Source organism: Sodiomyces alcalophilus (genome assembly GCF_042370955.1).
Source record: "Sodiomyces alcalophilus JCM 7366 unplaced genomic scaffold ACRALscaffold_7, whole genome shotgun sequence".
NCBI classification, from domain to species: domain Eukaryota; kingdom Fungi; phylum Ascomycota; class Sordariomycetes; order Glomerellales; family Plectosphaerellaceae; genus Sodiomyces; species Sodiomyces alcalophilus.
The window spans coordinates 1422757-1447047 of record NW_027263538.1 but is presented as its reverse complement, the minus strand read 5'-3'; the positions used below and the strand labels follow the sequence as shown (position 1 = coordinate 1447047).

The following is a 24291-nucleotide window of genomic DNA, read 5'->3' as shown; positions in this document are numbered from 1 at the left end:
GTGGGTGACTTGGATCGGAACGCGACTTGATCCGGGCCGGCGTTGTTCCTGACCTTGCTCAGGCAATGTACCGATGTACTCCGTACATAAATTATCGCTTACTTCATTCGGTGAGTAGCCAATTGGAAGCTTGGATCAGTTGACGTCGCACGCCAGAGCTATGCGGCTGCGTCGTCTGTGTGCTTGCCTAACAACCAAGCTCAAACACCCCATCGTGAGAAATCCACCACCACGTCACCCGTCCCACCTCACCACCTGCTCGACACTCAGTTTACTCGGTTCCTTATTCGGCTCTGGTTCTCTCTCCTTCAATAAGGATTCCCTTTTCTAGCTGATTCTCTCCCCCGATACACCGCAAAGATGTTTATGGCAAGATCGGAATACGGTACGGTGATCCATCCATCACTCCCCCTCACTCCATCTGCTCTGCCAGTTCCTCCTTTTGCCGTCACCGTCGTTCTCACTGACCTAACAACCGTCCGTCTCGATCCTGCACCACGAAACCAGACCGCGGAATCAACACCTTCTCCCCCGAAGGCCGCCTCTTCCAAGTCGAGTACTCCCTCGAGGCCATCAAGCTAGGCAGCACAGCCATCGGCGTAGCCACCTCGGAAGGCGTCATCCTGGGCGTCGAGAAGCGCGTCACCTCCACCCTCCTCGAGACCTCCTCCGTCGAGAAGATCGTCGAGATCGACCGGCACATCGGCTGCGCCATGTCCGGCCTGCAGGCCGACGCCCGGTCCATGATTGAGCACGCCCGCGTCGAGTCGCAATCCCACGCCTTCAACTATGCCGAGCCCCTCCGCGTCGAGTCGACCACCCAGGCCATCTGCGACCTCGCGTTACGCTTCGGCGAGGGTGCCGATGGCGAAGAGACCATCATGAGCCGGCCTTTCGGCGTCGCCCTCCTCATCGCCGGCTACGACGAGGACGGGCCCCAGCTTTACCACGCCGAACCGAGCGGTACTTTCTACAGGTACGACGCCAAGGCCATCGGTTCTGGCTCCGAGGGTGCGCAAGCCGAGCTGCAAAACGAGTATCACAAGGTTCGTCGTCCCCCCGCTCCGTTTCCAAACAACATAAGGTTCCTATCAAATGCTTGCACTGGAACTGACCCGTCGCTTCCGATAGTCCCTTACGATCGAGGACGCCGAGACGCTGGTGCTCAAGACGTTGAAGCAGGTGATGGAGGAGAAGCTAGATGCGAAGAACGTGCAGTTGGCGAGCGTAACCAAGGAAAAGGGCTTCAGAATATATACCGATGAGGAGATGGCTGCCGTTGTGGAGAGGCTTCCGGCAAACTAAGCCAGGGGGGAGGGCGAGTTGCTGCTTCAATACAGAGAGACCAGAGCCATGATGTATCGCAATCAGAATGCTCGCATGGAGGACGTACGAGGAGCTCGTGTAGCACTGCCTCCCCATGACGAAGCTAAACCAAACATAGTCGACCTAGAACGTCATGTACCACTATCATTACTAGGTCGCGGGTTTAACACTCAGACGCGATTCGAGGTCTCTCATCCAAAGTCCAAAACACAAGATCGGTGCCCAGCAGGCACAGATTGTTCGTTGCACAGGGAAGGGTTCGACAGTCATCCATCAGGTCATTGCACGGCAAACATGAGTAGTAGTGAAAACATTTCACATAGAAACAAGCAAGCCGCATTCCGAAGCATTCTTATTGCCAACCCCCGGCTACGGAAGTACGAAATGTCAACCGCCATCGTCGAGTTCCAATTGATCCAGTTCCTGCTCGACACTGATCAATCCTATAGCATAGGACGCACGGTGCGAGCGGAGGAGCACCATCTCGCCCTTGGTTTCCTCGCGCAGCTGCTCGGTCTGAGACGCCATCTTCCTGGGAAAATCCCACACCGACTTGGGGATCTCCCGGACGAGGCTTGGGTCTTTCGTATACGGCGGTCCTTTTCCGAGTTCCGCCGCCTTGCGCCAGGCCGCCTCGCAGCCCTCGGCAATCTGCCTTGCTGATTGCCACCCCGTCAGCCGCGCAATGTTGTGCAGCCTGCTGATGAGCCAGTGCCTTTGGGCGACCTCTTGAGCCTGCATGCGAAATGGCGGTTAGTAAAGACGGGCATTTTGCGGTGCTTCATTGGCATCTCGGAGTAAATAAACAAGTGACAGAAAAGGAAAGAGAAAAAACAAAAGAAACTCACCTGAATGCCGCCAACAAACAGGGGCAGGGCAGACTCCACAAGCGCTGCCCCTACGAGAGTGCTGATTTCCGTCACGCCAGTGAGGTCATCGCACAAGCCAGCAGCGATACGCCCAATCTCCCTTGCATATTGATCCGTATGCCTGGCCTGGATTCCCTGCGCAATCATGGCCGCCGGTGGCATCATGGGATGCGTCCTATACAGATGGATGAGGCCCATGTAATAGTTGAGCCAAATTCCTGCCACTGAGAATGTGCGGTACTGCAGCGTGGGCCCGAATGGCGAGTCTCGACGGTCGGCGTACTCGGGACCCAGGGGCTCGAATTCGGGTCCGAAGCGAGATCTGAGGTGTGTGAAGGCTTCCCGGATGCTCTCCCACTCGCGTAGCGCTGCGTCTGTCGCCGTACCGAGATCGAGGTCCTCGGAAGCATCCCTCGGTGGCGTTTGATCCCTCATCGGACCAAACCCCATAGGTAACGACACCTTGCTGCTTGTGGGAAGCATACCCGGGAACATGGGCGGCGATCCGCCACCTGGACCCCCGAACATGCCGGGCGGCAGCCCTCCCGGCATGGAACCAGGAGGAGGTGGCCCCTGCATCGGAGGTCCTCCTGGAGCCCCTCCTGGAGGCCCTCCCGGAGGCATTCCCATCATCATTCCAGGTGCCATTCCTCCCGGGGGCATGCCCATCATTGTCCCAGAGGGCATACCTGGCGCAGGCATTGCTCCTGGAGGAGGACCGCCCATTGCTGCCCCGGTTGGTCCCGTTGGCGTTCCACGTGGTGGGCCCCCCGGTGATCCGCCCATCATTCCGAAAGACTGCATGGCTTTTCGCTTCCGTGGGAGGTCCTTCGCTGCAAATGTCATGAGGCGACCTAGGACGAGTATGACGTGGTCGTACGTGCCAGCGCTGTGTGGGCGGGTTAGCGACATGGCAACAGGCGAATCCCGGGCGTCCCGGAAGAAAGGGGGTGAAAGGAGTGCTTACATAGACTCCAGCCTTCCCATCGCTGATCGCGGAGGACATTGCGTCCAGTTCTCGAATTCCATGCTATCAGATGACTTTTGGTTACCATGGCGGTTCCCCCACAAGTTTAGGGGAGGATAAGGAATGGGAAGCACACTTACAAAGGTCGATCGCCCGAGAGCAGCGAGTGATAGACGTCCATCTTGCAATACCACCAAAAGAGATCCTTTAGATACTCGTAGTGCTCAATGTCCCTGTCCGTGTAGTGCAAGCCTGGCGAGGGGGAGTGGCTGTCAAACTCCACGGGGAATCCTGCCAAGCGGCCCAGGAACTCCGTGTCAATGTCGTCGAGGTCATATTCCAACGTCCGACCATGGTTATATCCCATGGAAAGAGGGTCCTGGGCCTGCCGTGCTTGTTCGAAGAGAGCCCGTTTCGCTCTCTTGATCGGGAGGATGCGCCTCGTCATCTCTCGGAAGGGAATCTCCCTGAACAGGAGCCTGGCTCCAAGGAGGTGCTGACACCATTTTGTGTGATCCGAATTCCAGACCTCGAAATATGCTAGGAGCAGGGTGGCGGCTAGATTGGCCGGCTCCGTGCGTCGGGTTGGGCTCAGAACGTTACGTGCAATCCTCCGAATGGCAAGATGGTAATGTTTCATGGCTGCCGTGGGCGGGAGATATTGCAGCCTCGAAATCTGCAGCGAGCCCATGGCCAGAATGGCCTGTAGGAGAGCTGGATGATCGAAAGAAATGATGGGAAACGTGTCTGAGACCCCGTCAGTATCCATATTGCCGTTGTTACCAGGCGAGAGAGCATATGCTCCGGCAACTCACATGTCCAAATGTTATGGCTAGCCTGCGGGGCGGACTGAGTGCCCAGTGATACGTTGATGTGGTCGAAGGGATGCCGCTCGTACAGCGACATGCTGGGCCCTGTCACGTTGACAAAGTGCCAGAAGAGGGCGGCAGTCCGTTCGTCGTTGAGGGGCGAGTTGGACGCGCTTGGGGCGTATGATGAAAGGATGTTATGGTTGGCAAAGGCGGAGAAGGTTCGCATCTCTGTGCCAAGCCCCTCGACCGAGCTATCTATGCGACTCTGTACCAGACTGCCATATCCATCTTCTTTTTTGATGCGTCTTTCGCCGAAAGCATCGTCCGAGTCAGCCACAGAGCCCTCATCATCCGTATATGCTTGCGCCATTTCAGTGGCAGGTTTCAAGTTGCTCCGGTCCAAAATATGTTGTTGGGCGATGGGCGCTACACCACCTATATCCCTGGCCGGAAAAGAAGGTTGAGGTCCCGGCATCTCGTCGGGGCCCGGCATGGTGATATAACCCTGCTCGACGCCATGATCACTATAGGGGTGATGTGTCTGGTGGTGGGATGTGAGAGAGGAGACCGGGGCGGGCGGCTGCCCATACGGTGTTGAGGAGGAGGAGGAAGATGGGGATGGCTGGGTCAAGGTGTAGCCGGGCGATGAAGAGGAGCTTAATTGACCGGTCAAGGGCTGGACAAAGAGGGGTCGTGGATATCCCGGATAGTCGGCGGCAGTAGGGGGTTTAGGAGCTATGGCTGGGAGAGGCGCAGCTTGAGGCGATGGTTTAGACTGGGTGTTTCCAAACCGTGGAAATGTATGGTGGGAGGATTCAGGCGGGTAAACAACCGGACCATTGCCGCTGCCATGGAAAGCACCGATGGGATCCTTGAATATGACGCGTTGGTTATATCCCTCGCAGTGTCTTTTGGATTTGGTGCAGTTATTGCAGATTGGTTTGCTTTCGTCGCACTTGATCCGACGTTTGCGGCATGCTTGAGAGAAGAGAGTTAGGAGACATGGTGGGGAGGCCAAAAGAAGAAGGGGAGGAGGAGGAGGAGGAGGAGGAGGAGGAGGGAGAGCAATATACATACTGAGGCAGCCGGTTTTGGTTCTTTTTCTGACGACGGGTTTCTTGCGACCTGGATCTCCTTTGCCGTCGTCGCCTGGGGGATTCGACAGCGGCAGATGAGGCTGGGGATGAGGCGTCTCTGACGCCACTTTGGCGACATCCATCTCAACAGGCTTTACCCAGCACGGCAATCAACAAGCCTTGGGATAGGTCAGAATCTGCAAATCTTTTTCGTTTTCCTTCTCCTTCCAAATCGGCAATCAGCCACCAATGGGGGAGAGCAGAAGACGCCCGGTGCCAACAGATTGGCGAAGAGGCGGATAGATCTTGGAAAAAAGAGTGATGCCCACGCGACCCAGGCTCAAAGAATTTCCAACCCTTGGCGTGACGAGAGGCAAGATGGCCGGATGAAATGGGGGAACGGGTGTGAGTTGTATGCAATGCACTCAAGGCTGTCACTTTGCAATAGACAAGAGCAGGTGATGTGAGGCAGGGTCGGGTCTTGGGTGCATACACGGCCAGCAGGGGCAATATACTCTGCTGTCGGTTGCGAGGCTGGTCAAGCACAGCTAAGGGTAACTGCTGGGAAGGCGGGAAGCGGGAGGCGGGAAGAGGGGAGTGGCTTAGAGAAGTGGGTAGCCGGGATTCGAGTGCATCTCTGATATTTGATTCAATGACTGAGACATGCCAGTGTAACCGTAAAGAAAAGAGAAACAATATAAAAAAATATGGAGGAGATCGACAGCGAATGGGTTAGACAAGGTCTTGGGGGTTGTGTTGTTTCTTTTGCCCCTTCTCCTGCTCCAACTCAGATAGAGACAAGACGGGAGACACTCGGTAGATGGTGATCAGGGGGTTGGTAAGGTATGGTATGTCTGTTCTGGGTATCTGCAAGCTGCTGTCATGGGTTGTGAAATGGGCGGGTGGGCTAGGTCACCATCTTCCACCCGGGGTGGAAACGCAGAAGCCAAGTCGGACGTCCGTCCCTGAGAGAGAGTGAGCCGCGCTGAACGCCTTGGTGGCCAGATGATGGGCAAAAGAGAGGCCGAGACAGCGAGGAGAGGATGGGCGGGTAGGCGGCGATCGCTTGACTCCAGCATGCAGTGTAATCAAGGGAGTGCTCAAGAGCTCAAGAGGACCAGGGTTATATTTCCGGAGGGTTGAATGGGATGGGAAGCATCTCGAAGTTATTCGCAGGAGCCAAGACGTGGGAAATGAAGAAAAAGGAGAGAGGGGGGAGGGGATAGAACAAAGACTGCCAAGTTCCCCATCGCAGAAGTGGAACTGACGTTGTTCCAAGGTTCCCTGGGTCCCTAAGAGGGTGCCAACGACGATAGCAGATGGCCTTGGTGTGATGCCGATGTAACGACGAAGTATTCGTACTTTTGTCGTTACTTTGTTAGGTTAGGTGCTGCAGAGAAACAGAGCAACGAGACTCGAGAGAACAATATCAGCCCAGGGGGTTCCCTCCCAGATTCCCTGTCAACGCTGAAAGGGGCTAGAACCAAAAGGTCAACTCTAGCTCCTTGCATCCACCGGAACCACGCCAAGCCAACGGATCTCGTCCTACCTGATGTTGGACCGCGGGGACAGTAAACTGTGGGGCAGAGTGGGGTGTCGAGGGTGTAAGGCTTAATTTTGGGGGGGGGGGGGGGGGGGGTTCATACGGGAAGGTACGTACCGTACCTGTCTGTCCTTTTCTTTGACAAAAGGACTCGCAGCATGTTGATGACTTCGAAGTTCTCGGTCGCAGTTCACAGAGGCGGGAGAATGCTTTTACTATGCAGTAAAGTAAAGTAACCGGGGTTTTCGAGTCGAGAGTACCTTTGCAAGCATGCAAGCAAGCTGTCCAAGACGCATTGAGACGAACCCACAATTGGTGTTGAAGGACGCTAGGCACAATGTGTCAAAATCGGTAAATCGCTGAGAGTTCACCATGGGATCTGCCTTTGTCACCCATCAGAGTGGAGATGCAGCTCCTAGCTCGAAATTCGTTGACGGAGCTTCTGGGGCTGGCAGTAGTAACTGTAGCACTAGATGCGGGTATGGTCCAGGACCGCCAGAGGTGCACTGCCGACTCGGACCACGCAGCCCAAGATAGTTGTCATAAACTGAGTTGATGTCTGGCCACACACTCGAGCCTTTTCTTTTGTTGAAAACCCCAAGGAAAGGACGCGATATGGGCTTGACGTCGCCCTCTCATGCCGCGCGCAGAAGCAACAGATACAGCGTATGTATTCACCCATACCGCCATCTCAACCGGCGCTGGGACTGGTTCTAAAGTCAGGATCCATTGAGCCTTGACCGGCCCGAGAAAAGGATGCCAATGAAGGGGCATATGCCATGGAAACCCAACGTCCAGCGACGACCGGGTCTGTTTTGTACAACACAAACGGCGGCTGTGCACCGTCGGACGGACAGCAGAGCCCGTCAGACGGACGTAGCATGGCTCGTTTCAGGTCCACGATTTCGCAGAATTTGCCCTTCTTGTCCCCTCTCTCTCGGGGTGCCAGCAGGGATTCGTGTCCTTGTCGCGCGACAACCCTGATCCGACGTTCCCATAATTACGCTACTTTGAGTTCTCTCATACGTCTGCGCCTTGCATCGGATGAGGGGAAAAAAAAAAAAAAAAAAAAAAAAGCAAAAAAGCTCAACCAACCTGGTGATCACCAAGTTCAAGGTCGTCCAGGAAGTCGGATATTTGCCGCATCGGGTGTCGATGGATGAGCTAGTTACCTAGGTAAATACCCAGTATGTAATGCTGCTCCGATATCGATTGCCAGGATCCCTTGTGGCATACAACGTACAGCGTAGGACGTCCTTGCCCTAACCGTCAAATACTGGTGAGGTCCGAGAACCGACTTGCCCACTGCATACTTGGCGCGCTATCTACGTTGTATGGCGAGGCGCTCCACCGCGCGTGCTGCTGTACGGAGTATGAGGACAGAGTGCAGATTCTCATTAATTCGTCGATGTAAGATCTAGCCCCAAAGAAAGACATCAGTACAACGATCGACAGGGGATTTTTGAAATCTGTCGTCGCACTTGGAATCAGGAAGGGACGTGGGCGGGTGGCGGTCGGGTAACCGTGTTTCAACCGTACTTGGATAGAGCTGTAAGTAGGGTAGGTAGGTACCTTACGTAGGTAAGGATGATGGCGGCTACCTTCCCATGCCACACCGTAGAAAATGGGTAAGTCAGGTGTCTAAAAGTAGAATCGACGCATGGACCGAAGCCATGGGCATGGTGGTACCTACAATGTACGTTGTGCGCTGTGGTAGGTTCTCGTGTACTGGGCGGGACAGTCGAAAAAGGAGTCGAGCCGAGGGTCCACATTGTCAACTATTTGCTCCCATTCTTTGCTCTTCTTTTTTGTCCATGCAGGACATTTGCATTTGACAATGCACACTACTGCGGTAGCGTTGCAGTCAACTCGATATAACGTACGTGGTCATAAAAAGGATAGGGAATAGAGGCCCAGGACAGGACACAGTCACCGTAGTGACTTTTCTTCGTTAGCGTGGGTCTTGGCTGGTACCGGCAGGATGCGCCATCATCACGGACACATGGAGTGAGCAGCTTATGTACAGCCACTGTGCCGAGACGCAGCTTGGGCGAGGGTGGTAAAAATATCCTTATTGAAAGGCAAGGTGGGCTGGCGGTCAGTTAGCTGTCCTAAAGTGGCCACCGACCTACCTCCCACGTGTGAACACAGAACGCTCAGTAGGCGGGATCGGGGCTCGCGGTTGAGATTGGGAAGCGAGGACGGGAGAGTGGGTATTCATGACGAGCCTTGATCCAATGGGCAGCAAGACAACAATCAAAAGCAGCCCCTCGACCACGTTCCGGAGCTGCAGGCGTGGTATGCAGATATGTATTTGCCACACCACCTCGGAGGAGAGGCATGGCGAAAGCGGCGGCCATCTTTTCGTCGTCGGTGACTAGTGGACAAGCATACAACGTATTCATACTTCGTATGCGGCGTGCATATGGCGAATGTGCTTACGCCTGGTAGAGGAGGGGCGGATAACGGGTAGGGTTGCGAATCTGGGTGGCACCCTACTACACTATCTAGTGAGAAGGCCCAGAATCGACCAAGTGGGGGATGAGGCCAGAGAATCAACATATCGAGGGGATGACCTGCCAGCCATCGGCGCACAGACCAGATTAGATCTTCTTGAATGCCGGCCCCCCCTTTCCTACCTAATCGGGAGCTAATAGGGGTTCAAAAAAGCGCCTGGGAGAAATCAGCTGGACAGGGGTCTTTTGTCGTAGACCGAGCACCTATGTACGTTGTACGTTGTATACATATGCCGGCCGGCCCTCGAAAATGCAACGTACATAAATGAATCGTGTTGGAAAGGGAAAGGAGATGTCCTGGCAGCTACCGGTTGGCTGTTGTGAGCAACTTGATGTGGTGGTGATTTAGAAGAAAATCTAGCCTTGGAAGCACGTAGGTAGGTAGGGAGACAACTCCTGTCAGGCACCGCACTTGTCCGATGGCAATGGGTTCATCATCGAGGGCGATTGAAACAGACGACTGTCCTGAGCACGTTGTAGTTGGGAAGAGGGAATTATGGCAAGACGACAGAAGACGGAGTGCATCAAGCTGCCGTGACAAGCTGGGTGGTACATGGTATCTACCTACGTTGTAGGTACGATACGACGGCAGCTGCTAGACCGCTAGAATCATTGTACAGTGGGTATTACTCGGTACCTTAGTTGTAGTTCCCAAACCCCACTTTCCCACCGCCCCCCTCCTCCGCGTCCCTTGCCCAGTTGGGCCCCATAGGCACAATCACAGCTCAATGCTTTACATCCTCCTCCCCTCCTTGCTGTTTGCTGCACGAAGCTTGGAACACTATGTCACGCATGGAACGATTATCACACCAGGTATACAACGTACAGCATAAGTACAATGGCAGACCTGGTTGGGAACGATAGTTGGGGCCAATTAAGGTATGTACATGGGTAGGTAAAATGGTAAATTCGGGTTAACGATCTCGAAACGCATCGACCTTGTAAGGATCGTCCACTGGACGCGAAGGATAGGTGCAAGCTCTGATCGCATTCTACCAGTACGACGTATTCGTACATACGTTCACGGATCTTTCCAGGATGCATGCTTTTGGTGCGGTGTGGCTAAAGCGCTAGCTGTTAACCCCGAAGAATGCCTAGGGAACTTGAGGGGATGATTCGCTAGCTCCTACAGACGCACGCGACACTTGTTCGAAATGGGATGCCATGCAACGCACCTTGTACGCTTTCGGCGCTTTGTCTAGGTAGGTAGTCACTGACTTTTGCTGGCAGACGCGCACGACAAGCAATGAGGGTAAGAGAAAAACAAAAAGTACAGAGAAAACACAGAGAAAGGTATTGGTGTGAAACAGGAAGCAAGGGGGTCAGAAATAGGGCAAATGATCATGAAATAGGAGAAGAGGCGAGAAGCGCCAAGCAGATAAACATGTTATCGACAAATCGTTGCGACTTGCTCAGGGAAAAAGGATTGACCAGACAAACGATGCAGAACCAGAGTCGGATTGGTATAGAAACTCAATTGAGTAATAGCCTCGGTACTATTAGCTACGTATGCACATATCGACCATATTTTGTTTTATTAAGTAATAAACGAGCTCTATGTAGATAAGAGAAACCATACTATGGATACCAAGATTGTGGGGCAATCGCGCCCAGACTGATCGGCAGAAAAAAAAAAAAAAAGTCACTGCGTATCTAGCTATCGACATATCGCATCAACGTCAGGCCTCACATAACCGTCTTGAGAAAGGTGTCTCACGCGTTCCATTGCCTATTCGTACACACCTAACCTCTTCTCCCGTCGAGTGTCTTCTATAGTTGACCTCCCATTCACTTCAACCACCGGAGGTATAACGGGTATACAAAAGCAGAACTCCGAGCAGACAATAGTCGGATATCTACCACTGGATCATTCTTACCCACTCCCTCTCTGATTCTCTTCCTTCACCGGGCCAATTCACAAGTTCTTCTGCCTCTTCTTCGCCTCTCCCTTTTAAGTTCTCTATCGTATATTATGTTTGCCGTCAAAGGCTGGTCGGTCTCGGCCGACAGTCTCAAACCGGAGAAGCAGCAGGCGAAAAAGAAAGACGGCACTGAGACCAAGTCCAATAAGAAGCGTAAGAGAGCTACTCACAACCGGGATTCGAATGTGACTGGCGACAACGTTGTCGAACTATATGAGTCGATAATCGAAGGCAAGTCCAACGACAAGAAGTCCAACGATAAGAAATCCAACGAAAAGAAGGGAGCCTCGCCGCAAGGAAAGCAGCGAGGCCGAGCTCGCGATGGCAGAGAAAAGCGGCCGAAAGGCGGCGACCACAAATCAGCCGACGCTCGTCCTGATGTAGCCGCCAACGGTAAGGCCGACGAGGACTCTTGGGATGGACTCAGCGACCAAGATGAGACGAACCAGGTGCCAGACTCTGAACAGCAGCCTCCGGCCAAGAAACTAAAGGCCGAGAAGCAGCAGAAGAAAGACGGCAAAGACAAATCCAAGAACCGCAAACGCGACAAGGATGCCAAGGAAAGAACAACGGACCGCGCTGGCCCTGCATCAGGGGATAAGCCTCAACCTGAACCTAGCCGTGACGAGCATGACGCCCCCGCTACCCAGCCCAAGGGAGCATCGCCGACGGCGGCACAGCCTGCCCCTCTGCCTGTCGTGCCTCCCGTGCCTCCCCCCGCGGCCAAGCTCACGCCCCTTCAGGCGTCGATGCGCGCGAAACTCATATCCGCACGTTTCCGCCACCTCAACGAGACGCTGTACACCCGACCTTCGGCCGAGGCGCTCCGCCTCTTCACCGAGAGCCCGGAGATGTTCTCCGAGTACCACGAGGGATTCCGGCGTCAGGTGGAGGTGTGGCCCGAGAACCCAGTGGACGGGTACATCCGCGACATCAGGCTACGCGCGACGCAGCAGCCGCCGCCTACCACCAAAGGCGGGAAACCAGGGAAGCGGCAGGGCGGCAGCGCGCCCGCCGCCGGCGCTGAGGCGGTGCCCGCCCTGCCGCACACCGGCCGCATCACGACCATCGCCGACCTCGGCTGCGGCGACGCACGGCTCGCGGCCACGCTCCTCCCGGAAGCCCGCAAGCTCCGCCTCGCCATCCACAGCTTCGACCTGCACAGCCCCAGCCCGCACGTCACGCGGGCCGACATTGCCAACGTTCCGCTGGCCGACGGCGCCGTCGACCTGGCCATCTTCTGCCTCGCGCTCATGGGCACCAACTGGCTCGATTTCGTCGAGGAGGCGTACCGCATCCTCCGCTGGAAGGGCGAGCTGTGGGTCGCCGAGATCAAGTCGCGCTTCGGCACCGCCGCGCAGCAGCGCCGCCAGCCCGCGCCTGTGGGCCACAGCGTCGGCGGCCGCAAGAAGAAGCAGCAGCCGGGGAAGAAGGGCGGCGGTGGTCCGTCCGAAGGCGGGCCCGCTACCGATGCCGACCGGCAGGATCTCGCCGTCGAGGTGGATGGCGCCGAGGACAGGCGCGGCGAGACGGACGTGTCTGCGTTTGTCGAGGCGCTTCGGAAGCGCGGGTTCGTTCTCCATGGGGAGCCGGACATGTCGAATAGGATGTTTGTCAGGATGCTCTTCGTCAAGGCTGCGTCGCCGACCAAAGGGAAGGGCGTTGTCCCAGCCGATGCTGCCAAGGAGGTGAAGCACAAGAAGCAGAAGCGGTTCGTCTGGGAGGAACAGGGTGCCGATGACGTGGATGAAGCTAGCATTCTGAAGCCTTGTGTCTACAAGCTGCGTTAGGCGTCTCTGAACGTGATGGGAAAAGTTGTGAGCTATTTTGTTTGGGATTAAGGGCCAATGGTTGTGAAAGTCGATATAATGCAATATTGTTCGTGTACTAGGATGCCGTCTTGACAGCCCAGTTTGTTCCCGAATCGTTTCACATGACAGGGCAGGATGGCCGGGATTCTATGGAGAGAAAAGCAGGACATCATATTGCGAAATCGTGAAAGTAGTGAAACGATCTACAATGAAACGCTACGCCTTGGCCGACTGCGCCTTTCCCAACCTCTAAGCCGTTGCGACATGGTCCCTCGCTTCGCATTTGGTTATTCGGTTCATGTCTCATAGCCTAGCTAAGCTAGGTATCTATCACTTGTCTGCTCCTTCATAGCCACAGAGAGAAAGCCAGTAAATCCTGCTCGTTAGATGCTTACTTTTCCGCTGCTCTGTCGGCTCAGCAAAACTCAAGCTCAGGCACCAAACAACAAACCGGCTGCGAATTCGACGTTGCCGCCTGTCGCCTGGAGCGCCTCGATGGCTGCCTGGCGCGGAAAGCCCAAGTCCATGAGCTGCTTGATGGATTCCTCGGGGAAGCTCGGTGTTGCCGGCTGGGATGCTACCGGAGCCGATGACGTGGCGGGCGGAGGCGCCGCAGCTGCCGGTGTGCCCTGCCCGCTTGGCTGCTCCGTCGGCGCATCGTGCGGCCCAGACACGACGCCCGACCGTTGGCCGATGGTGGTCCCGGCTGGGCCGGGTAGCCTGGGTTCCTGCTCCAGGGCTTCCTCGCTCTCCTTGGGAATATCGGCCTCGCCGAGGAAAGGAATCTCGATGCCCTGAATGATCAGTTTATCTTTGGCCAGATCCAAGCACGCCTGGTGCCGTTTCAGCATGTCCAAGCCCAGGAGAAGGTCGACCGATTTTCCTTCCATGACGGTGAAGCTGCAGGGCAGGAAGAGAGGGCCAATCTTGATCGGGGCGGAGTGCACGCGGCCGATGATGTTTGCGGTGCCTACGCCTCGAGCGACGCCTGCAAATCGCTTATCCACTAGGCGCATGATGCCACAGGCCTCAGCACATGAGGGGGACATGATGGTGGCCTGGGCACCTGAGTCCACCAGGGCTTTCACCTTTTGATTGTTGACCTCGACGTCGACATAGAGCATGTGCACCCGGCCGAAAACTGTTGTGATGAAGATGGTTAGCATGGAGTTGTCCGTTTTTTCTTTCTTTCACTCGGGAAGACAGAGGCAACTCATACCTTCTGGGTTGTGCTCCATGGCATTTTGCAGGTTCTCCATAACCCGCTCCTGACGGATCATCTCCTCAATCTTTTGTTGAGCCTCTACATCGAAAGGATCCTCATTCAAGCGGGCCAATTCCCTCTGGCGGGCATCGCGCTCCCTCTGCTCTCGCTCAAGACTCTCGTTGAACATCTGGGCGAACCTCTGAGGATCGTCGAGCACGGCAGCAAGCTGTGGCTGCTGCTGCTGAGCCTGGGCACGCAGCCTTGGGTCACCGAGAATGCGGAGCCTGATGAGCTCGGGGTCCTGACCGGAAGAGCCCGGGTTCCTCCGCTGCTGTCCGCCTCCTCTCGTCGACTGGTCGGGTTGTCGCACATCCCTGACATGGACGGCCAGCATATCGTTATCGGAGATGCCGAGGTCGGCCATCGTCTTCGCGTCTTGGTCGGCGGCTATCAGGTTGCCGTTGTGATAAAGGTGTTGGGATGTGGGAGGAATTTGCGTCTCGGCCTGGATGGACTCTCGCAGGGTGGACAGCGACATGCTCGGGAAGATTTCGAGCGTGAGGATGTCATCCTGTTCCGCCGACTCCATGTTTGTTATGCTTAGTGTAATGCGCCTGGACAGGGAAGGTCAGCGGGCAGACTTCTCTATGCCCAGAGGCAGGGCAGTCGCGGAGGATGAGAGAAAGGAGTTCTGAACTCACATCTTGAGGACGTCTTCTCTGCTGTTTGTTGTTGGTTCGTTGGTTACTTTGGTCGCGCGTGGTCGGATTGCCTGGCAACCAGGTAGACAGGAATGACGCAAAGAGGCGGCAATCTTCAAGCAAGACGACCCTACTGCGATGGATGTCGAAAGGAAGTTATAGCGTCGATATAGAGACAAGAAATCGAAGGACGGGAGAAATGCAGGAGATGCAGTGCGCTATGCGTTTCCGTGGGAAAACAACGTAGTGATGAACGACGGCGATCTGGAGCGGGACGATGCAGCACCCCTCTTGGTCGACTTGCGGATCACGGGTTCGGGTTGGTGGGGAAAGGGGTTAACTAACACCTGTCGAATGTGGTGGATGTGGGAAACGGCAGAACCGATTCAAATTCAAGGCGGAAAAGGTCCCGAGACATTCAATAGCAAAAGCGAAGGTTCTCGACGAGACGAGAATGTGTGGCCAGAGTGAGTGACGGCTGAAGGAGTAGGATGTACATACCTGTAAGGAGCGAGCTGGCTGGCGTTTAGTCATAGCGAATAGACGTAGGTACTGGGTTGGTCGTACTGAGTACCTCCAGCGTGACCCCTCCAGAGCTCCATCTCCAAGTCTCCATGCATCTCCATCATCGATACGGTAGGTACATCATACTCGGTAATTAGCACTAGACTGCCCGCCCATAGCTGTGCTTTGACCATGTACCTTAGGTAGCTGACCCCACCCCGCCTTTCATCACAGAGTCGACCCCTAACCTCTGACCGCCTGCTTGCGTCTCGTCTAAAATCCAACTGAACCTTATACCTACATTCCAACAACGACGCCTACTCCAAAACACTCCAGAAATTGGACCTCATAAACATGGATGAGATTGCAAAGGAATACGATGTCATCGTCCTGGGGACAGGTGTGTTTCCCCTTTTTCCTCTTCCCCTCTTCCCCCCTTTTCCCGAATCACTGCCCCGCATCCTCCTCTGGCCTGTCTCTCCCGTCTCGTCGTCTTCAGTTGAGCTTGTTGATTGACTGGTCTCTCGGCTTTGCCCCCTCTAGGCTTGACTGAGTGTATTCTTTCTGGGTATGCCTCTTCACTTGTCCAACATGTGAAGGCTGGACTTGATGTTGATATCTGCTCTGTTCCTCCTTTACAGCGTGCTTAGTGTCAAGGGCAAGAAAGTCCTCCACATTGATCGCAATGACCACTATGGCGGGTAAGTCTTTCTTCCATCCCACTGCTGTTACCTACCGTGTAGCATCTATTCTTCATGTGCTGACTATTCTCCCTCCAGTGAGGCCGCCTCGGTCAACCTCGAGACGGTATGCTCCAACTCCTTCCACCCCCTTTTCCTCTCTCTCTCCTTTCAACTTTGCCCCACGCAAACACAGACACACAATCGCCGATGATTCCCCAGATCCGATCAGCCGCCTGACAATATACACAACCCAAATAGCTATTCAAGAAGTATGGAAATTATCAGCAGGGCGAGGAGCCGTGGAAAAAGTATGGCCGGTTGAACGACTGGAACATTGATCTCGTTCCCAAGTTCCTTATGTCCTCGGGCGAGTTGACCAACATCCTCGTCTCCACCGACGTCACACGGTACCTCGAATTCAAGCAAGTGGCCGGCAGCTTCGTGCAGCAGGGCAAGGGCCCCAAGGCCACCGTCGCCAAGGTCCCTTCGGATGCCGTCGAGGCCCTGCGCTCCCCTCTGATGGGCATCTTCGAAAAACGCCGCATGAAGAGCTTCATCGAGTGGGTCGGCACCTTTGACGTCAAGGACCCCGCCACCCATAAAGGTCTCGACCTCAACTCGGCCACCATGAAGAACGTCTACGATGTATTCAGCCTGGAGACCGGTACCCGGGACTTCATCGGCCACGCCATGGCCCTCTACACCAACGACGACTACCTCACCAAGCCCGGTGCCGCCCCCGAGGCCATCGAGCGCATCCGCCTCTACGGCCACTCCGTTGCCCGCTACGGAAAGTCCCCTTACATCTACCCGCTCTACGGCCTTGGCGAGCTCCCCCAGGGCTTCGCCCGCCTTTCCGCCATCTACGGTGGCACCTACATGCTCAGCACTCAAATCGACGAGATTCTCTACGAAGACGGGAAAGTGGCCGGCATCAAGGCCACCATGACCGGCGCCGACGAGATGAAGTTCGAGACCAAGACCAAGACCATCATCGGCGATCCTAGCTACTTCCCCGGCAAGGTCAGGGTCGTGGGACAGGTCCTGCGGACCATCTGCATCCTCAAGCACCCGATTGCCGGCACCAACGACGCCGACTCGTGTCAGATTATTATTCCCCAGAGCCAGGTTGGCCGTAAGCACGGTTCGTCATCCCCTGCCTCGTATTAATCTCTATCCCCGGCTTTTCCCACCGTGGAACAAAAAGTTAACACGGTTGTCGCTAGACATCTACATTGCCTGCGTGTCCTCTGCACACAATGTCTGCCCTCCGGGCTACTGGGTCGCCATGGTATCCACCATTGCCGAATCGGACGCGAACCATCACATCGAGCTCGCGCCTGGTGTGGAGCGCCTTGGCCAGATTGAGGAACAGTTCATGGTGAGATGCCTCCACCGGTGTCCTCTAGGAAAATCGGCAAGTAGAAAAACTTGACAGTTAACCCGGAATACCTTTACTTTTCTAGGGTCCCCCGATCCCCATTTACGAGCCCATCGACGATGGTACCAAAGACTGTGCGTACGTCTCCAAGAGCTACGACGCCAGCAGCCATTTCGAGACCACCACCGACGATGTTCAGGATATCTACCGTCGCGTCACAGGCGAGGAGCTTGTGGTTGAGGGCTTGAGGGACGGCATTCAGGTGGCAGATGACCAATAAGCAAACGAGACTTTTCGGAGGTGAACTTGACAAAGCAGAGTCGAGTTGAGTTATAGGATAAATGACAGAGCCAATGGAAAGCCATCTTGTGGAAAATAAGCAAACCAAAGCGAGTCAAATTCGGCCAGGAGTACAACGCATTATCCTCTACGAGATGTTGAGTCTCTTGCATGACACGTAGCGACCCAGGCTATCAAGTCGTAGATCGGGAAGAGTGCGAGACTCTTACCCCAGCACTCTCCCTCTCACGGAGGTCGAGAAACGTGGCGAGTAAACATAGGTCATATAAGTCATTGACGGTATCTAGGCCCAGAGGAATTCAAACTTCCACCTTGCACGCTGCCTCCATGTCCAGAGGACTATCATCGGAGTGAAAGTCCTATTTCGTGACTGTCGATCGAGTCGACAGGTGGACATAGAACGTCCTGTTTATATTCTTTTTGGCAATTTTCCTGAACATGAAATCACGGCCCCAGCGCCAAAACGCCTCGAAGACAATGCCGTACACGATGACGAGTGCGACTATGATAGGAGAAAGCTGGACAGCTATTCTCTCCAAAAGCGGTAGATGGATAGAGGAGGGGCTAAAAAGGCCAGTTTAACGACGCTGGTTCTTGCCAATACCACGCTTGCCGGCAACCTAGAGAAGAGATAGGAGTCAGCTACCCGTCCAGGGAGAAGATCACAAGTGCAAAGAAAACGCGACAAACTTACCAAGTACTTTTGAAGGGCCACCGTTTGGTGACGATCCGCCTCGCCCTGGCGAGCCATGCGGTTCATCTTCTTCTGGCCCAGCTTGGCCATACGGTCAGCCTTGCTGCGCGCCGTCTCATCCTGGACACCGTCGTCGCGGCGATTGACGGCCGGGGCCATGCTGCGCGCACGGCTCTTGGACCGCAGGCGTTCGCGCGGGGTCGCGTCGAGGTCCATGGCATCGTCTCCGTCGCCGTCCACGGTGCCGGCGCGGCTGCGGGCGAGAGAGCGGCCGCGGGGGCGCGACTCGGAACGCGCCCGGGACACAATGTCGGTGGTGTCGACGCCGAGCTGGTCGAGGGCGTCGTCCATCTTGGAGAGCGGGATGCGGACCTGCTTGCGGGGGATGATGGCCTGGTTCTTGAGGCGCTTCTTCATGCGGGCCTCGTTGCGGATGAGAGCGTGCTTCTCGCGGATGTGTTCGGCCTGGGCCAGGATGGTGGCTTCCTCATCGTCGTCGATTTCCGCGTCCGAGTCGTAGAACCCTTCGGCCTCCAGCCTCTCCTCTTCCTCCTCGAGCGCGGCTAGCTTGGCGTCGATCTCCGGGTCGATAAAGTCGGCCACGTTCATGCCGTTGAACACCTCAGGCACCTTGTCATACTTCCATTCGGGGTTCTTGAGGATATAATCGGCCCGGAGGTCGACGTTGAAGACACCCGCACCGCCGTTTTCCGCCTCGACGTCTCGCGCGAGTCTCGGCCGGTCCGGGTCGTCCTTGTCGTACTTCTTGAGGTTCTTGACCGCGTCGGGAATGAAGGTCGGGAGCGGCTTGCCCATCGGCTGAGCGACATGGATGCGCGCCATGACTTCGGCCAGACGACCACCAATGGCACCGCTGGCAGAAGTACCGGCGTTGAGCTTCTCTGAAACACGCTCGGCGAGCAGCCGCTCGCAGACGGTGTTTTTGACTTCCTGGACGCCTTCCTGCGTGGTGCACGACAGCTGCAACATCTCAACATCACCGGCCTTCAGGACGCTGTTCAGCAGCTCCTGTGTCTCGGCGTCGAGGTCTTCGGGCTTGACAATGTCGATCTTGTTGATGACGATGAAGACGAGCTTGTTCGCAAAGAGCGGCTTGATGCTGTTGAATAGGTTGATCTGAGCCTGAACCGAGTAACCGCATTGCTCGCTCAGATCCATGACTGTTCCCTCTGGTCAGTGATTCCGTCGTTTGGCCAGAGAGAAGAGACAAGAGTCCACCTACAGTACATGATGGCGCATCGCAGATGGGCAATGGCCGTGATGGACTGCATTTCAATGGTCGACCTAGACTTCGTGTGAGCAGGATGTTCTTTTGCGACTTCCAAGTGGACTCGCGACGTACATCTCCTCCAGGGGGTGATCCAAGATTCCCGGGGTATCGATGCACTGGAATCGCAGATACTTGTAGTCGAAATGCCCAATAAAGAGGCTTCGAGTTGTGAAGGCGTAGGGCTGGACTTCGGTGTCCGCTCTGGAGACAGCTGGTAGTCTATCTGTCAGTAGATCGTTTTTTGACTGAAAAAATCGATGCCTGACATACAGCGAAGGAAAGAACTCTTGCCCACATTGGGGAAGCCGGCAACGAGCAGGGTCCGTGTATTTGGCTGGATCGATGGCAGACGTCCTAGATGCATGCGGACCTCTTCAAGATACAGAAACGTGTCTTTGAGTCGCTGCTTTCGGTCAGCGTTTGCCATTCCCATATGCTCTGTCGGGCCGTACCTTGATGATGGTAACCATCCTACCCAAAGCCGCGCGCTTGAGTTGCTCTATGGCCGAGTCAGTATCGTATACACGATGATTGAGATGCAACGCGTGGCGGTCTGGTACGTACTGCATTGGAACAGACTGCCGGCGTACTTGAGCAAGCGGACATAATCCCGAGACACAGTCTCAATCAGAGTCTTTGCAGTCGACACCTGGCCCAGGGCAATCTTGAGATGATCGGCGTCGTAGAGTGTGTTCATGAGATCCTTATAGAACGGATGGATATCGTTGAGGCGAGGGAAAGACTCGATGATGGCACCCAGCTTGTCGGAGCAGGTCTCCTGGGTGAATTTGACCTTACGAGTGTAGAACGCCTGCAGCATGGTTAGCGGCACGATCTTATTCCCACTTGAGCCGTCTCCAAAGCGGACCGCGCAGCAGACACATAAAGAGCCTTTGGCGGGTTCAACAACTCCATATCCAGCTCGGTCGACGTGGCGCATCGCAACTCGATTCGACACAAGGAGAGTACCCCATGTCCAACGATGATGTGAGCTCCGTACAGAAGCTACGTACCCTAATTCTGCTAATCTTGAAGCCGGCGCGGATCTGTGTAGGCAGCTTCCTCTGGGTCGACGACAGGACAATGTCCGTCATCTGCTGATGATTTGGGATCGCGGGGATGTCCTTCCATCTTGTCGATGTCAGTGAGAGTGTAACAATATGGAGTCTTTATATTGGCGACTGACTGTGTCTTCATAGCAGGCAACGGGCGAGTTCTGGCGCGAACTCAAGCGTGTAGGGAATCGTAGAAGGGGCGAACGTGAGCTTCGTTTTGGGCGGTGAAGCAGAGATTTGCGAGCGACGTGAGAGTTCCTCTCCCGGGGATCGTGTGTGAAGAATATCGACCGTCCGGATGGATCGATGTATGGCCCTTGGTTGTCGGGCGACGAAAGTTTGACCGGAGGGAGAATGTGTGTCTGTCGGGCCTACAAATGCAACCGGTGAGGCAGTCCAGGTCGGTCGGCGTGTCTCTTGATAATTTTTTCTTTGGTGGTGTTCAAAAGTGGGGACAGGGTATCTTATCTAATCTTATCTACACTCTTGTCCCGAAACCCCGCGAGGAAGAATCGCAACCTTCATCCATGTTCCTCTGAAGTAGTGTACACACGGACGTGCATCACAGCATCCTAGAAACCACAACTAAAGAATCATCTTTTCTTCTCCAGGATTCTTAGTTCAAAGCCAGGTCTGTAAATTCTGTGCAATATTCGAGTCTGATTTTTTTGAGAGACATGAACTCCATACAACGTAGGTACGGTACCTACACTGATACCTTCTCATCTGAGACTGTACCTCGCAGTGACCCACTCTAGGTTTTTCCACTCGTGGTGGGGGGATCGCGGGGCAGTCACGACTATGAACCACCATGTGAAATAAGTTTGAGGAGGACAGAAATTTACAGACACACTTGGTGGCCGAACATTTACTGCAGAAACTTGGACCTAGGACTGAAGATAAATTTCTAAGATTTTACTTTACATACTTTTGGGTGCCCTTGCACTTTCATAACAATAAACGGACAGTTATCATAAGAGACGGATCAAAACTCGCAACCTCACCCTTAGACCAAGTCACCCAACACAGCAAACAAAATGGCCTCCCAATTGCCCTCCTGGAAGCTGGACTTCCTTCGCGCGGCCGTTGAAAACGGAATCCTCAAGTTTGGCCAGTTCGAGCTCAAGTCGAAGCGCATCAGTCCCTACTTCTTCAACGCCGGCGACTTTTACCGCGCCGACCTCCTGCGCGCCATTTCCCTCGCCTACGCACACACCATCCGCGACGCCGCCACCACGGGCCCCAACCCGCTCACCTTCGACATCGTCTTCGGCCCGGCGTACAAGGGCATTCCCCTCGCCACGGCGGCCGTCGCCCAGCTCGCCGACCTGGACCCGGCCCGCTTCGGCTCCATCTCCTACTCCTTCGACCGCAAGGAGGCCAAGGCCCACGGCGAAGGCGGCACCATCGTCGGCGCCCCGCTGCAGGGCAAGCGCGTCCTCATCGTCGACGACGTCATCACCGCCGGCACCGCCAAACGGGAAGCGATTGCCAAGATCCGAGCCCAGGGAGGGGAGGTTGTCGGTATCGTCGTGGCTGTGGACCGCATGGAGAAGCTACCGTCGCCCGACGGCGACGACTCCAAGCCCATGCCGAGCGCTCTCGGTGAGATCAAGCGGGAGTTTGGCATCCCCATACACGCCATCCTGACGCTGGACGATATCATCGAGGGGGTGCGTGGAATCGCTAGCGAAGAGGATATCCGGAGGACCGAGGAGTATCGGGCCAAGTATAGGGCAAGCGACTAGCCGAGGAAACAGAGCTCTGAGAAAGAAATCAAAATAAAAAAGGAGTCCCTAGCGTCTGAATATACTGCCGAGTTATGGTTACGTGGGCCGACAAACCTCGTGTGCACAGGACAGTCTGTGACCAGGTAGACGAGACGCTTAGACGTGTTCATTGTAGTCTGGACTAAAAAGTGCCCTCCTAGCGAAGGAAACCCACCCATACACGCTGATGTAGAAACAATATCATGCGACGGCCCAAAATACCACCAACCTGGGCTCACCATCCTTTGTGGTGTCTCATGAACAAAGGGTACAGAACAAGGATACAAACATTATCGCTGTTGGGTAAATCCCTCCACCCTACTCAAAAAAAGTCGTGCAAGTTGTCTCGATCCTCGAAGAAAGCCGTGCGTGTCCCGAGGATACTACTCTTTCAAGGACGGTCCCTCCAAATCCAGCACCTGCAGTCGATGATCAGGCTCACTTCTTGCAATGGTAACGTAGAAACCCTCCGCCTGCTAGGTCTGGTTTAGACTTACCATGTCGTACCATCCCCCGCCGCCAAAACTGGCCTTGCTTTCTCCGAGGTTCCGGAATCCGAGTTGCTCGTAATATCCGATGAGGTTCTACAAAGTACCGTCAGCGGATTTGTGATACGAAATTACGGGGTTTGGAACCGGGCGACCAGGTGCCCGACGCACGTCTTGACAGAGAAGGGCAATGCGATCCGCCACGCCGGATTCGTTGATGATCTGGATATACGATGCCATGGCAAGCTTCCCTAGCCCGGTGCCCTGGAGCTTACGCGACACGGCGAGGGAGTGGATGCAGACCGTCCTGCCGCCCAGTTGATTTCCAACGTCCTTGGGGGCAGAGGGATCGCGCCAGTTTGTGGGATACTTCATGTCATTGTCCGTGACGACAAGGTCTTTTCCCATGGTGGAGATGACATGGGCGCACAGGGCGTGGACTTCTCCGTTTTTGCGGTTCGTCTCCACGGGCCTCGCGGAGGCGACGGTTTCCAGCCCAAAGGCCTGGCCGTCCGCCGGCTTGACGCTGCAGAAAAGGCCGAAACAGAGGTCTGACCGGGTGGTGAGGCGGTATTCGATCTAGTCGACGTGCTTTAGCTTTCCGAGTCAAAGAGCGGGGAATTTGGTTGGGTCGCGTGAGGGCTACAGTGAGATGTCTGGCCAAAGAATGTCGACTATGAGCTGGGCAGGTTGGTCCGGGGGAGGGGAAAGTGGCAAGATGGCTATGAGTTCACCTTTTCTCGGGTGGCGCGGTGGTCTGGGTTTGTGAAGGCAGCGTTTTCTAACGCCAGGCACGAGTCCACGTTGGAAGGGGTGAGTGGTAGGAATATGGGACTGAAGTGGAAGGGAACGATTTCTTGGACGCGGATAACAGCCGGGTCGTATTGTTTCCGCTTATGCTCGACAGACTGGGTCCTCCGACCTTCGACAACCTCCTCGTCCTCGTCGACAGTATCGTCGATGGCGCACTTAGATTCTCCCATGTCTTCGGGGGACGAAGTCAATGGTCGGGCTGACGACATGACGGGGTGGTTTCGCTCAGGTGTAGGTGTATCCACGAGTCTGTTAAAGATATCAGGCAAGGCGGGTTCAAGTCGCGTGGTTTTGCTTCTGTGCCAGGTCCGTGATAAAGATGGAGAAGAGCCTTGGGGTCAGAAGATAGCGAGTGCAGCGTAGGTACGGAACTCTAAAGACAAAGGAAGATGCAGGTTGGGTAAGGTAGGTACTCAGTATAACGACGAGAAGCTTAATAAACGTGTACTAAGTACTTGGCCCATAACGGCAAGTAACACAGTAGACATACGAAGTAGGTTCACCGTTTGGAGAACGGCAGTCGAGGTGACCAACGGTGACGTCGAGTGACTTCTCAAGCCACA

At 55.1% G+C, this 24291-nt stretch overlaps 10 protein-coding genes across 10 annotated transcripts; 5 read left to right on the top strand and 5 right to left on the bottom strand.

Moving 5' to 3' along the window:
* Positions 1-360: 360 nt before the first annotated feature.
* ACRALDRAFT_1072078 (uncharacterized protein) lies at positions 361-1305 on the top strand (the record flags this gene model as incomplete). Its single annotated transcript, XM_071017932.1, has 3 exons — positions 361-385; positions 508-1046; positions 1132-1305. The coding sequence occupies 3 exons, from the start codon at positions 361-363 to the stop codon at positions 1303-1305; spliced, it is 738 nt and encodes a 245-aa protein (XP_070872466.1).
* Positions 1306-1713: 408 nt separating this feature from the next.
* On the bottom strand, positions 1714-5193 carry ACRALDRAFT_2111761 (uncharacterized protein; the record flags this gene model as incomplete). Its single annotated transcript, XM_071023541.1, has 7 exons — positions 1714-2061; positions 2229-2845; positions 2954-3084; positions 3163-3225; positions 3303-3909; positions 3978-4952; positions 5052-5193. The coding sequence occupies 7 exons, from the start codon at positions 5191-5193 to the stop codon at positions 1714-1716; spliced, it is 2883 nt and encodes a 960-aa protein (XP_070872465.1).
* Positions 5194-6935: 1742 nt separating this feature from the next.
* ACRALDRAFT_212492 (uncharacterized protein) lies at positions 6936-10100 on the bottom strand (the record flags this gene model as incomplete). Its single annotated transcript, XM_071023888.1, is given in 27 exon segments — positions 6936-6952; positions 6986-7062; positions 7101-7152; positions 7190-7306; positions 7335-7403; positions 7437-7573; positions 7620-7627; positions 7689-7757; positions 7837-7914; positions 7945-8010; positions 8047-8142; positions 8210-8282; positions 8323-8440; positions 8521-8684; positions 8741-8880; positions 8915-8970; positions 9001-9030; positions 9098-9169; positions 9287-9313; positions 9367-9437; positions 9483-9502; positions 9522-9651; positions 9678-9712; positions 9772-9833; positions 9878-9890; positions 9920-9956; positions 10048-10100. 27 exon segments carry the CDS (start codon positions 10098-10100, stop codon positions 6936-6938), a joined length of 1887 nt encoding a protein of 628 aa, XP_070872464.1.
* A 47-nt stretch (positions 10101-10147) lies between these two features.
* Positions 10148-10594, top strand: ACRALDRAFT_212493 (uncharacterized protein; the record flags this gene model as incomplete). Its single annotated transcript, XM_071023889.1, has 4 exons — positions 10148-10160; positions 10218-10305; positions 10340-10408; positions 10462-10594. 4 exons carry the CDS (start codon positions 10148-10150, stop codon positions 10592-10594), a joined length of 303 nt encoding a protein of 100 aa, XP_070872463.1.
* A 487-nt stretch (positions 10595-11081) lies between these two features.
* ACRALDRAFT_2111754 (uncharacterized protein) lies at positions 11082-12821 on the top strand (the record flags this gene model as incomplete). The annotated part of the gene is made up of 2 exons (XM_071023538.1): positions 11082-11424; positions 11626-12821. The coding sequence occupies 2 exons, from the start codon at positions 11082-11084 to the stop codon at positions 12819-12821; spliced, it is 1539 nt and encodes a 512-aa protein (XP_070872462.1).
* Positions 12822-13273: 452 nt separating this feature from the next.
* Positions 13274-14638, bottom strand: ACRALDRAFT_1072081 (uncharacterized protein; the record flags this gene model as incomplete). Its single annotated transcript, XM_071017933.1, has 2 exons — positions 13274-13653; positions 14062-14638. The coding sequence occupies 2 exons, from the start codon at positions 14636-14638 to the stop codon at positions 13274-13276; spliced, it is 957 nt and encodes a 318-aa protein (XP_070872461.1).
* Positions 14639-15608: 970 nt separating this feature from the next.
* Positions 15609-17598, top strand: ACRALDRAFT_2110750 (uncharacterized protein; the record flags this gene model as incomplete). Its single annotated transcript, XM_071023494.1, has 7 exons — positions 15609-15654; positions 15798-15822; positions 15896-15955; positions 16034-16061; positions 16196-17081; positions 17164-17318; positions 17404-17598. The coding sequence occupies 7 exons, from the start codon at positions 15609-15611 to the stop codon at positions 17596-17598; spliced, it is 1395 nt and encodes a 464-aa protein (XP_070872460.1).
* Positions 17599-18196: 598 nt separating this feature from the next.
* ACRALDRAFT_2043847 (uncharacterized protein) lies at positions 18197-20800 on the bottom strand (the record flags this gene model as incomplete). Its single annotated transcript, XM_071021384.1, has 9 exons — positions 18197-18238; positions 18313-19493; positions 19556-19617; positions 19676-19814; positions 19874-20006; positions 20056-20102; positions 20168-20414; positions 20617-20734; positions 20790-20800. The coding sequence occupies 9 exons, from the start codon at positions 20798-20800 to the stop codon at positions 18197-18199; spliced, it is 1980 nt and encodes a 659-aa protein (XP_070872459.1).
* An 895-nt stretch (positions 20801-21695) lies between these two features.
* Positions 21696-22406, top strand: ACRALDRAFT_1058123 (uncharacterized protein; the record flags this gene model as incomplete). Its single annotated transcript, XM_071015934.1, has 1 exon — positions 21696-22406. One exon carries the CDS (start codon positions 21696-21698, stop codon positions 22404-22406), a length of 711 nt encoding a protein of 236 aa, XP_070872458.1.
* A 91-nt stretch (positions 22407-22497) lies between these two features.
* Positions 22498-24143, bottom strand: ACRALDRAFT_1065269 (uncharacterized protein). Its single transcript, XM_071017121.1, has 4 exons — positions 23650-24143; positions 23087-23494; positions 22925-23011; positions 22498-22846 (listed from the first exon to the last, which is right to left on the bottom strand). The coding sequence occupies exons 1-4, from the start codon at positions 23935-23937 to the stop codon at positions 22811-22813; spliced, it is 819 nt and encodes a 272-aa protein (XP_070872457.1). The 5' UTR covers positions 23938-24143; the 3' UTR covers positions 22498-22810.
* Between the last annotated feature and the right edge of the window lie 148 nt (positions 24144-24291).